A 12,882-nucleotide genomic window follows, 5' to 3' on the forward strand; every position below is an offset into this window, starting at 1 on the left:
TCAAAGACCAATGGAAAAACTAGCTTTATACCGCTGATAAAATAACTATTCCAGCATTTACCAAGCCATCTTTATGTTATGTTTTGTTTTTTAGAAATGCAAGCTAGCTAGCTAGCTAGCTTGCATTTCTAGCTTCATATTTAATAAATAGGACATTATAGAGGTAAAAATTCTCATCTAACAGCTTTAAGCATTCCACACACCATGAAGACTATGACAAACATTTTTTAATGACATAACTTGACGGGAAATGGAGCATCAGCATCAGACTACAATGTTCCCTCATGTCAAACTGTCAAACTTGATTTGTTGGTTGAGCTAATAGCACGGCAGGTTATTCGATTACAGGAGTGCATAAAAACAAGTTCTTGGAAAACACCTACATGTCCTCCTGTCATGGCTTTCATAGTCGCAACTCTTTTCTCCTAGCTTCTGCAGATATTTCCTGTACACAGGAACAGAATAGGAGCAAAGTTACCGGCAAACAGCGTTCAATCCTGACGATCAGGTTTCACTGGAAATCAATAACAACTCCTCAGACAGACTGCGTGGGCTCCACTTTCAGTTTAATTGCAGCGTAATGGCTGATGAGTTTGGATAATATATCCTCCTCTAATGTGTTCAGTGAATACATTGATTGGTGATGTGTGGGCCTAACTAGGTACTCTTGTTTCAGTTAAATCTGTCTGAATAATGGGATTAGTACTGTGACAGGTGCTTTGTATTTACCCAGGGATTAGAATCAATATAAGTTCATTTCTATGTGAAATAGTCTGGGATGTTATTTACTTGTCTCTGTGTCTCATTGCTCTTTTTAGCACAAAGACAATAAATGAATATACAGTTATATCCCTCTGTATATACCTTTGAATGAAATGACTATTGGCATCATTAGCACTAGGGATATTTTGTTTTCTGACAGTCTGTGGAAATAAATACCTCATTTGAATTTTATCCTTTTCAAAGCCACACGGAAACCCGAGGACAGAATCCGTGAGACACAGCTGACACAGAAACAAGGTAAAAGAGAAGAGATGTGTGGAAATCAGGCAGAAGCAGCCAAGTGGTAGTTAAAGGCGTTTTTTTTTTTTTTTTCCTGAGTGGCAATGAGGCTCAGGAGGACGAGGTCAATATTCACCACCCCGGCTCCCCATTTCTGAGCATCCACCGAGTGAATCCACCGGCTAAAAATACCAGCGCTGCCGCTTTATGACCAGAACTGATGAGCCGTGATACGGCTGCCTGCTCTCTTAATGCGACTACAGAAATCAACCTTGTCCCCTCTCAGCGGATTGCAGTTATCAAGCAAAACAGATTGGGAAGAACAACATTTTTAATATGCCTGTTAAAGCCTTTTAGCATGAAATTAGAGGGCAGGGCCTTGACAGAAATGACATCTGTGTTTCACTAGCTGAGTCACTTGAAGTTTCAACAAAGAGAGCAGCACGGAGAGGTGGGGATTAAGAAAACCTGCGGGGGAATGAGCAGGAGGAATGATAGTGTGCAGGTCAAGTGTGCGCTCTGGTCAATAGAATGGAGCTGAATTGAACTGAATCGTCTGCTCTGGATCGCGCCATGTAAGTGCAGAACAGTATTAATTGTGTAAGTGTCAGTGGCTATTAAATCTGGAGAGCTCTCCAGCTGAACCCTGTGCAGCGGAGAGTAAATTTATCATAGCACATCATAACCAGCCAAGACATTTAACACCAGGGCAACATTTAGGCACGGCTGAGCTGAAAGACTAACATGGATTTTAAGCAGTTTACTCGAAAACGTGATACACTAGTTCAAACCTGCCTCAATTTATTTTTCACTCCCACTGACTCGGGGGATCCCTGACTTGTCCCCCGGCAACACCGGCAGTTTATTTATTTTACTTGCAGTGAAATAGTTTCACATCTTCAATATGAACTGGCACAACATCTTAAGACGTCAGCATGTCACTATGTTAGAATGATAACATTAGCGTTTAGCACAAAATACTTCCTCACAGCACAACACATATTCTACCATGTTTGTAATGCCACATGTTTATATTAACATTATTATTATTATTATTATTTTGGAGCCATAAATGACCATATTTGGGCAACAGAGTCTAGCCTGAGAGGAACCCGCAGTCAATTAGCGTAGCTTAGCCATTTTGTGTTTGATTTTGTCATATAAAAATTCAACAACTTAAAACAGTAGTTGTATCGGGTTTATATGCTGGGAAATGTCCATATGAACGGCGCCCTCTTGTGGTATTCGCAATCCCGAAAGTGGAAATTGTCTGAATTCATAAGTTTTGACTCATATACTGACATTTCGAGATGTTTGCTAAGTAAGTTTTCAGAAACGGCGAAGGCGAATGGTAAGTTAATATATTGTAATTTAGCTGTGTGGAGTTTTCTACGCACAGCCAAATGATAAGCATGTTAGCCACGCCCAGTTAGCCAAACTCCAGTTCAATACTATGTCTGTAATACTATGTATGAAACCACGATTTAGTAAATGAACATTATGCTGTATTAGAGAGAAAATTAAGACCATAAAACTCGTGAAAAAAATGTTCTGACTTCGCCAAGGAAGCAGCCCCTCAAAAAGAAAGCCCAGTCTCAAGGCTCTGATTTGTCAGCTTTAGTGGTGAGAAGTCGCCCCCTGTTGGCTATTTGAAAGAATGCAGAGTTGATGTACTTCCATACAGGCTTCCCTTATCAGACCCCCAAACTACCGCTTTCTTTTAAATACAGTCTGTGACGTTCTTACCATCAACTGTTCTAACTTTTCACCTTAACACATTGCACATTAGCTAAACTGCAAAACAGAATGCTGAACCGAGATACACTTCTCAGCTTTTACCAGCAATCAGTGCACCAACATGTGATGTGTCTGACAGCTCCAGAAGAGCTTCTAATGGTGAGGTTATTTCCTTGACTAAAATACATTTTGTAAACACAGAATGAAATTAGCTGGATAACTCATTTGTTTTTGTTTTTTTGTTGGTAGAAGTTGTGATGCTCCCCTACATTCCATTACCAATCCATTAGAGATTACACCAGAGGTGGAATTTATGCAGACAAATATCCTAGAGGAAGAAATATTGTGTGTTTTAATAGAGATGCATAAGTGGTTAGTGTCATGGTTGTGTGTTTATAATCACTGTATACTGTGTGGCAATATATTCAGAACAAATAGCTTCACGTTTTATGCATATGTAGGGACTCAGGGTTTGAATTATGATTCATTTATTAATGGTCTCAACATTCTTGCAGCATGGGCTGAAAAGTTGTGTGTGTGTGTGTGTGTGTGTGACCTTGTGTGTGTGCGCTACAATATGCACCACTGAGTTGGTGTTGTTCGGTGTGGTGCTCAGACCGGTGCCGATGATGCGATGCTTGCTCACACAAATGGCTTCAGTGTTTCTTGTCTGCACTACCTGCACATGTGTCGGTCTCTGCGCGTCTATTCATTTTCACCGAGGCACCATCCGCCCCAGCCACCCACCCTCATGAACGCAGGGCCATGGCACGATGTTTGCCCAAAGGTGCTGTAGCGGTTTTCACCATCGCACCACACGTCGAAGTCAGGGTGTGTCAGCGCGTGTGTTTGTGTGTGTGTGTAAGACAGCTATATTTAGAGGCAAGCTTTGGCCAGTAAACACTCTGAGCAATGATGCGTCATTTTAAGATTCCATGACTCTATGGTCTAAACATGAAGCGTACACAAAACACACACAAACTGGTGCAACTAATATAAGTGTGCGTCTTATTTTTCCCTTGCAGGGCGGTTTGGGGTACCCAAAGCAAATTTGCAAAGGAAATGCAAGAAGAATTTGTTTGATTGCATCCTTGTTTACCTGCACATGTCAAAGAATACACTGTGAGCTGTGTATCTCTTGATGACACGTGTGTTTTCTGATAAGCTCTTACAAAGTTCAAAGTACTGTTGGCTTCTTTTGTAATCACTCACATTCACAACACAGTGTCCTCACAATGCGACTCTTCTCCTTATCCCTTCATATTCATCGTGCTGTCATTCTATTCTCTGCCGGCGGAGGGTCTCTTTCAGTTAATTAAATAAGATGCTTATCCTTGTGGCGTGGAGAGAGAGAAATAAAAGAGGGTGTTATTATTGTTCAATGTTCACCACAAACACCAATAATAATAATAACACTAATAATCTCCTCACAGACTTCTGATAATAGAAAAGTTTGGGAACTGAACGAAATGGGCGGCTATACTGTGTGGGTAAAAAAGGTTTAGGAACCTTAAAGTTCCCTTAAAATCAAATGTGATCATTATTTATTTTTGTAAATGACATGTCTTGCAATATACAGCACATGAGGTCACGCATACACCAGTATCTGACTCTATTTCAGAATTTGTCATTTCGTGGAAAACGCTAAAAAAAAAATGCTGATGACTCATCTTGCACTAGGGAGGGTACATTAGGTTTGTGACCAATCAAATGCTTGCTTGAACTTTTAAGTATTAGCCAAGCAAACAGCAATGGTTGAATGTCTGAGCAATGGTTGACGCTGACTCATCTGTGTCTGGACCAAAATGTCGCACTTGAACACACCACAAAGACTACAGACTACGGCTTGTTGCCACATAAAGTACGTTTGTCTGCGTGGAAGGATATAATGCTCCATACCAGCAAGTGGCAGTAATCTGTGTTTGTCATTGAAAAGGGGAAACCTGAAAAGCTGCCATTAGCTGGGAGGCTAACAAGAAGCTAGGAAGAGCTGTAAATTGCTGTACAGAGCTGGCCTCTCCTGAGTTGGTCTACATTCATTCTAGATGAACCGGTTGTTGTGAAAATATTTGTGTGTTTAAATATTCAGATTAGATGAACATGATAAACAAGAAGAGACTTTTGGTTCCTTTCTAACTCTGTCGCTCTGTTCTTTCATCACGTCAGTTTCGATAATCAGCCAATCAGAGTGCTCTCTCTGACAGACTCAGTCTGCTTCAGATTCATTGTGATGAATGAGCAGAAAGGCTAACCAGTAGCAACATTGGGGGCCAAAAGATGAGCCACAGATGCTCCACACTGTTGGGCTGCCAGCGTCCGAGGCAATTGGTGTCCCTGACCATTGGGTTGGTGTTGGGCCCTAGGTGTCTCACAGTGCTGGACCGCTTGGGTCTCTGCCTGCCAGTGTCCCTGGTAGATGGCTTGGTGTTGGGCTGCCGGTATCCTGCAACGTTGAGCCACTGATGTCTCTGGCTGCTAGTGTCTTTGTCTACCAGTGTCCCTGTCAGTTGGCTTGATGTTGGGCCACCAGTATCCCACAACTTTGGGCTACCTGTGTCCCAGCTTCTGGTGTCCCTGGCCACTGCTGTCCCTTATCTTTGGCCACCGATATGTCTGGCTGCTGGTGTCCCTGGCCACTGCTGTCCCTTGATGTTGGGCCACTGGTATTCCCGGCTGCTGGTATTCCTGGCTGTTAGTGTCCCTGACTGTTGGCTTGGTGTTGGGCTACCGGTGTCCCTGATCCTGTGTCCCCTCATTTAGCCTACATCAAACTGATGGTAGGCCATTGGTTTGGTTTGTCAGGGCCTTTATGCCTTTCCTCCACCAGCGGTGCTGTGGATCCCAGCTCGAACATGTATGCCCTGAGCCCAGAAACATTGTCATCATGGTCGCCTCCTTCCTCAGTTTCATTCCTCTCTAATCTATCAGTAAACTCCACAGCTCTAGGGGATGGTGGTGGTTGTGAGAAATCACTGAAAACAGAAAGCTATCTTTTCCTCACAGCTGTTCCCCATATGGACTCAGCCAGATTCCATGGCAGAGTTGATGAGGAACAGTGGACCATGACTCCGTTGACCACCAGTGCTGACCAATCAGAGCAGACTGGGCTTTCTTTTTGAAGGATTTTTTCCTTGGCTGACCCCACCTTTTTTTTTGCAGGAAATACATAACCAAATACTCTATTGGCTATCTCAGGAGGACTTTAAGAGTGCACACTAGTGATTTAGTATTGCCATAAAGTTTATTGGCTTGAATCAAGTGAAATATCCTGTAACACTAGAGACTATATTTCTCATTAGGCGATTTAGGATCGCCCAGGGCGTACCCAGCCTCTCGCCGGATGACAGCTGGGATAGGCTCCAGCCCCCCTGCGACCCTTCAGAGGACAAGCGGTTACAGAAGATGAATGAACGATTTAGGACCATCATCACCTAAACCACCTCACAGCTACTAAAAAAAATAGCTTTCCACCACAAAACATCACTGGAGGCTATACGGTTCTGCCACGTGGAAACTGTGGCGAGGGGCGCTTGGTGCCAGCAGCCCACATTGAACCCAACTGAATCAAACTCGACGTGAATACGAGCATTGAGGGCAGGGGGGAAATGCGTGAGCGGGCACAGAGGACACACTCTCACAGGAAAGACTTTTCACGACAAATTAATTCCGTCTGATTCGATCGGGTGATTGCATCATTGTCATCACTTCCATCCCAGTAAATGTGAAGCTGCCGAATTGAAACGAACCAATAAAAAAAGAAGTCAGCTGAACTGAGGGAGTGAGGGGTAGACAGTGAGAGGGGGGAAGTAGTGCATGGCAGAGGAAGCAAGGAGGAAAGAGAAACAGAGGAACAGTCACACAGAGGAGGGAGAGAAAGAGAGAGTGACATCACATCTCCCAGCCTCTCTCTCTCTCTCTCTTTCTCTCTCTCTCTCTCTTTCTCCCTCCCTCCCTCTCTCTCTCTCTCTCTCTCTCTCTGGCACCTTTGCTCCACTTCTCGCCGAGGAGGCGCACACACAGTTCGTCGCTATTCTCCTTCCTAGCTCGTAAAAAGGGGCTGGACCGCGGCGAGAGGGAAAACGGGAAAAGCCAAACAACAAAAAGAAATTTGACAGGATGAACAACAGTTTCCTAAACATGGCGTCGATAGGCGACTTCGACCCGCTCAACGCGTCTATCCCTGCCACCAAAGTTGAAATCACGGTGTCCTGCAGGTAGGGGAAATGTCTCTGTTTTAACCTGGTTTTTAGTCTAATGGGGTTATCGACGCGGAGGCAGCTGGAAGTCACCTGCACTTTAACTCCGAGCAAGTTTTGCGGCTTAGTTTCTGTACAAACCGACATAAAAACCCCCCAAAAAACGTCCGAGAGCAACGTGAAAAATGTCACGTTTGTAACCGCAGTGTTTGTAGCGCTGGGTAAATCACGCCAAACATGTGACACTTTAACTCCACTTAAAACGTCTTATTTTAAATCTGGAAATAATAATAGTAACACAAAAGCAACGCGGCTAAAGCTTAACTTAATATAATACGTGAACACTGGAAGGTGAAAACCCTAAGTGAGGTCAGCGACAACTCGTTTTGTAGAGACGCGTCAGCTTGTTTTGTTTTATTAGCCACATTTTTTTTTTTTTTTTTTTTTTACGCTTCATTGCCAGTTCACTAGGTACACGGGTAAACGTGAATGCACTCTAACTCACTCAGCAGTCCTGCACTAAAGCTTCATGAATGTTACACAGTTCTGTTTAAGTTTGTGGTGCTATTAAATTGTATTGAATTAAACAGAAAAATGTTTTTGTTATTTAGCCTAGCCCTAGACTAAAATTAGGTTGTGAAAATAACAGGAACATGTGCTGGTACAGCACATTTCAAGAGTACTATTACTACAAAAAAAGTTGAATCAGCGGCTCCCTCAGTTAATTTAATTTAATCTCATCTTCATACCTTCATAAAGTTAATATTTAATACAGGACTGTTACATTAGACTGCTTTCGTTTTCAACAAACTGGCAAGAGAGTGTGTTGAGCTGTTAAGAAGAATGCGTGATAAGCCTGGTGGATACAGTCACACTATATATCAGCACAATGTGGTGATACCGTAAAGAACACAGCACAGAAAGACAAAGTATGAACTTATTTTTTCATATCAACGATTGTGCAGCGGTTGTTTGAATTGATTTCCTGCTGAAAGTGTTAGTTATTGTGAATTGTTGAGACATTTTCTGTCGGTGTCACTGCTCCTCATGGCTGGCTTGAAGGCTGTCATTGCGGGTTTTCTACAGCTGACAGTCTCGCTGTTGTTTCTGGTTGGTTACCTGCCATCGGTTTGTCATATCCAATGCTTATAATACGTGTAAGAATTGTCTTTGTAATGCCATACAGTTATAGTGTGTGTGTGTGTGCCCGCATGTGAGTGCGCTGACTGATGTGATGGAAACAGACAGACAGGGGAAATCGGCGCACAGGGCTAGTGTTTATTTAACCTCCTTTGGACAGAGGGGTCTTTTTCATTCGGGGAGGATTTTCCTCTCTGCATTCAGGCAGCTAAGCAGAGAATGTGGTTTATTTCTGCCAGACTGGTGACCCACAGTAGGCTACAGGCTGCACGCTTCACAGGTCAGCGGAATGTTTTGGAGATCCCCCAATGAAGGAATCAGATGTGATGAAACAGGCATGCATTGTCGTCTGTATAATGCACCTGTAAATGATTACAATAGAGAGAAGAGAGCTGGCACAGAGTGGTTTTGCTCCTTTGAATTAAAAATCTGTTATTGCACTATTGCAGGTCTTTGATGGATGCTATAAGTGAATCAGCAGCATTGCATTGCTTGTGACTTTATTAAGCTGAGATACATAAATGTTGAATATTGGCGATGTGTAATGTGATGCAGTGTATGGCTGCTCCTCTGGATAAATGAAGGTTTTGTTGTTGACTGTATAATTTGAATATGTAGATACTGAATGTCATAGACCAGCAGAAATGCTGAACCTTTCCTGAGTTTTCAAAAACTGTTTCCTTCTCAGCCTTGGAAAATTAAATTGTTTTCTGTTGTTTTCCTTTTGGCAGATTTCCCACAATGTCACTGTATTGCTGTTCTGATTTAAATACTGCATTTTGGCTTATGACAACATTTGAATAGCTGATACTTTTTGCTTTAATGTCTCTGAGTCTGGGATTTATGTGATCTCTGTTTTGTTCTCTTTGGCGACACCTGTGGCCATAAGTGGTAATTGCAGGTGTGTTTATGAACCTCATTCCTACAGATCTAAACAAAGTTGTTAGTCAGTTGACCCAGAGCTCCAGCTGTATTCTCTAGGAGAAAGATAACTGCTAGGTGATGGATCACTTGTGTCTAATTGCACTGGCTTGTCATTTTGCGCAAGAATGTCCCCACATACGCTCAGATTCGAACGCTGCAGACTTTCATATAATTTCGTCAGCGTATCATGGACTCACATCACCAGTTTTTTTAATCTGAGTTGGTGACAAACGGTGATTAATTGACAGCCAAATATTTAAATGTTTTGCGATTGCCCCTCTAACTTGCAGTGTCCCTTACAAATTCCATAAAGGTTGTGATTAAATTATTTACAATGTTATCTACGTGGAATTGACATTATACACGATTGTAGTTCATCTGCCATTTGCAGGTATTTGCTTAACAAAACAAAGGTCAGTCAGTCTTTGGATTAAACTGACAGAGCACATTTTAGAACTATTTTACATAGCACAGAAACTCTCCTCAGTGATTAAACTTTATGTGATGTTAGTTGCTCTATATGTCTTAAGAGGCGTAGGCACGGGAAGAGACTAACAGTGATGTGGAGGCAAGACCATGGAATGTGTTCAGCGAGTTGGAGTGATGATTTAAAAAAAACTTTAAAAACCATGGCAATGTGAAGTGGGCTGGTAATCAGAACTTATCTTAACTTTGAGGTGATGGCATTGAGGTGACGATCAACAGGAGTGACTGTTATATTTGACTGAGCACAACCAAATGTTTACCACAAGGAAACTCTGTCCATGACTTCGGTCACCAAATCCACCATGCTGATAGGGTGCTTGAGAGTCAAGTGAATCCAGATGGAGTGGCGACGATATTGAAGGTATGAAAAGCTAGGAAAAGCTAGCTCCATCCATACACTGTCAATATATTTATGTTCTACTTGTTTCAGTCTCAAACATTTAGGGTTGGAAATATACAAGTAGGTTTATTTAGGTAATTAGACTCTTGTATGTCCACTAATGACCAGCTGTCAGCCGACAAGTCAGTCGGTATATATCTTGCCAGGGCTTTAGAGGCGGATCTGTTTTCTAAACTGCCTTTTGTCCCTTGCATACTGTAGTTACTGTATTTCCAGAAGGTCTCAGTACCATCTCCTTAGTAACAGAGAGATCATGTCATCTTCCAGAAGAATATATGAACATGTTTGCCAGAGTTGGCTAATGTCTGAGTCACCCGGCTCCTCGGCCGGGTGGGGAGCGCGCTATGGTGGCTGTCCTCCCACCTCCAACCTGAGGGAGAGCAGGACTGCCATGGTTACGGCCAGGTGCGAGCGTGTCCTCACGCGCTCGTGCGATCTTATATACGTTGTGTGTTTGGTTCATTGTTTTTGTAAGGGGACACAGTGGGCAGTGTAGATTATCACCATGGTTACTACTTTTTAAGTTTCCCTCTGTGTGTGTGTGTGTGTGTGTGTGTGTAGGGGGGGGTGTTAGAGTGAAAGATTTTTCAGAGGAGACAATGATTTCAGAGAGTACAACATGAATGAGTGGTCTTCATATCAGATTGATAGTTGATCGAGGATTAGAGAAAAAGAAGTTTTCATCTTTACAGCTTATTTAGCTGAGTCTTATGTTTGGTGTATCTAATGGTAATGAGTGCAAATATATCCAATTAGGGTAATTTAATATGGTTTATTTATTTCAGACTCTTGAAAAGCTTTAAATGCACCCTCTGGTGTAAAGACATTTCTTAAAAAACGGAAATAGGAAATCTCCCAGTGAGTAGCATAACAGTCTCTCATTTCGACACTCAGTGACTTCTTAACTTTGAGACCTCTGCAGCAAAGTAAAGCGAGAGACTTTGAGCTTGAAGTAGCTCGTGTAATTGTTGTATATTCAGTCATGACATAGCCATTGCTAAAATATTGACATCTTCTTTTGCACGCATCCCCAGCTAACATAACTCCAGATAATGCTCTTATTCCATGGAGACATGAAGTAAGAGCTTGGCCCAGACTCAGCAGTGAGCTGGAGACATTTTGCTGATCGATGGGAGAGCCAGAGGAATCGGCTGGGATCAATATGCTACCAGCTCCTCCTACTGCGTCGCACAAAAGCACACAGGCATAAAAGTCTGTTCACACACAATGTATACCGAGCCGCCCAAGAAGAATAAATTACTCCCTCATGCACTTTAGCATTTGCCACCTACACGTTGGAGCCAGTGAACAGCGGACCCACTCGTGAATGGCCTCTAGTCCAAATATTCCATTACAACCATTGATCGAGGCGACACACAGGTTGTTACTTGTTTCTTTCAAAAAGAAAAAAAAACAGTATTTCTCATATATTTCTTTTTTCAGTTTACTTTACTGACGAGCTGAAAACAAATGTTTATCTCAACTTTATATTGCAAAGGAATGCACAGTGCATCCTAGTTGTGTAACAGCTGTTTTTCATTTATTTTGAAAAAAATTAAAATATCCAAAAATGCCTAATGGGCCATGAAACTTACTATAATTGTTACCGGACAAAAGCAACATGGTGTTTGGTGTTTAAGTTCAGCTTGGTGATGATTGACTTGTATGATATGAGCATACAAGAAGTAATAGATTTTGGTGATGTAGGAAGGCAGATTAAACTCTGTATACATAGAGGGACAAAATCTATGTGACTATGCAAACTATTTTTTGTGAAGAGCGGTTTTGAAGCTTTTCAAAAATCATGCATTAATCTAAACCTTGATATAATTTAAAGGAGGGAGTTATATCAAATTTACTAACTGCAGTTGTCCTTCATGTCGAATGTAGCTATACGGACAAAAACCAGTTGGCTATTTTAGCATGGAAGTCAATGGGGACTTACTTTTGGAGCCGCCCTCAAGTGGGCATTTGAGGAACTACAATATTTGGTCATCCTGTTTTAGCTAGAATATGAGTCTGGCAACATTCCATTAGGATTGGGATTGGTTGTCTTTGAACTGGTGTGTTTCAAGAGGAAAAGAAATGTGTGAAAGCGGACTCTAAATTAAGGCAGCATTACATTTTTCGACTGATAAATAATTTACCAGATTGAGTTGCATGAAAATGTTCCTAACAAGTTTCTAGAGTCCAGTTTGATGTGACACTTAAGCCTACGAAATATCTTTTATTTTTCTGTTGATCACCTAATCAATAATAAACAAACTGCTTCATTGCTGATGAACGAGTATGATTTAGAGCTTCCAGCTCCAGAAGAATGACCCTGAGAGAGATTTAAATAAAACTTTATTTTCAAGTGTCGATCAAACTGCTTGACATGTCTTTCTTTTTCTGCCTCTTTCAATATTTCTTACGATACATCGCAGAACTGACAATAAACATTGTACCTCTTGACTGTAATAACTCTCAGATTCTCTCTGCTCATCTTCTGTCTGCCCTCTCTCCAGTGCTGAGCGATGGGAAGGATAAAAAGGATTTTCTGTAATCACTGTTGCCACAACATATTGGTTGCGGTGTAAACGATAACCTGAGACCGAGTACATACAACCTGCAGCCAGAAAACAGAGGAATGACCGCTGTGGCCGAGGGAAGTCAGTACAGATTGTTCCTGATTTTAGGAAGGGCTGTTTTGAAATATAAAAAGAGGCCAAATTTAAAAACAAGGTCATATTTGTGCAGGCCTGAAGGCTGGGACACGCGACTACTGTGATCCTAATGGATTCACTCCAAAAATGTGTCATCGCATCAGCTTCAAACCACAAGTAGTCCTGCGGCTTTTGGTATTTCTGTATGAGGGTTGCTCGGGCTAACCTCTTTGGATACCGTAATGTTTTTCCAGATGGCTTGTTTACGTTGATAGATGCACTCTGTATTAGAAATAATTGATGAAACTATAAAGTCTCCACTTAGATAATGATTAGGCAATGTCCACAGGGA

General features: G+C 41.9%; 1 protein-coding gene across 1 annotated transcript in view; it reads left to right on the forward strand.

Annotated features, from left to right (window-relative positions):
• Positions 1-6,764: 6,764 nt before the first annotated feature.
• Positions 6,765-12,882, forward strand: part of LOC311508285 (copine-8) — a 97,951-nt gene continuing 91,833 nt past the window's right edge. The window contains exon 1 of the mRNA XM_084572995.1: positions 6,765-6,953. Coding sequence (XP_084429121.1) covers positions 6,856-6,953 — 98 coding nt within the window. The 5' untranslated portion in view covers positions 6,765-6,855. The remainder of the gene's footprint in view (positions 6,954-12,882) is intronic.

This window comes from Chelon labrosus (genome assembly GCF_963514085.1).
Source record: "Chelon labrosus genome assembly, chromosome: 23".
NCBI classification, from domain to species: domain Eukaryota; kingdom Metazoa; phylum Chordata; class Actinopteri; order Mugiliformes; family Mugilidae; genus Chelon; species Chelon labrosus.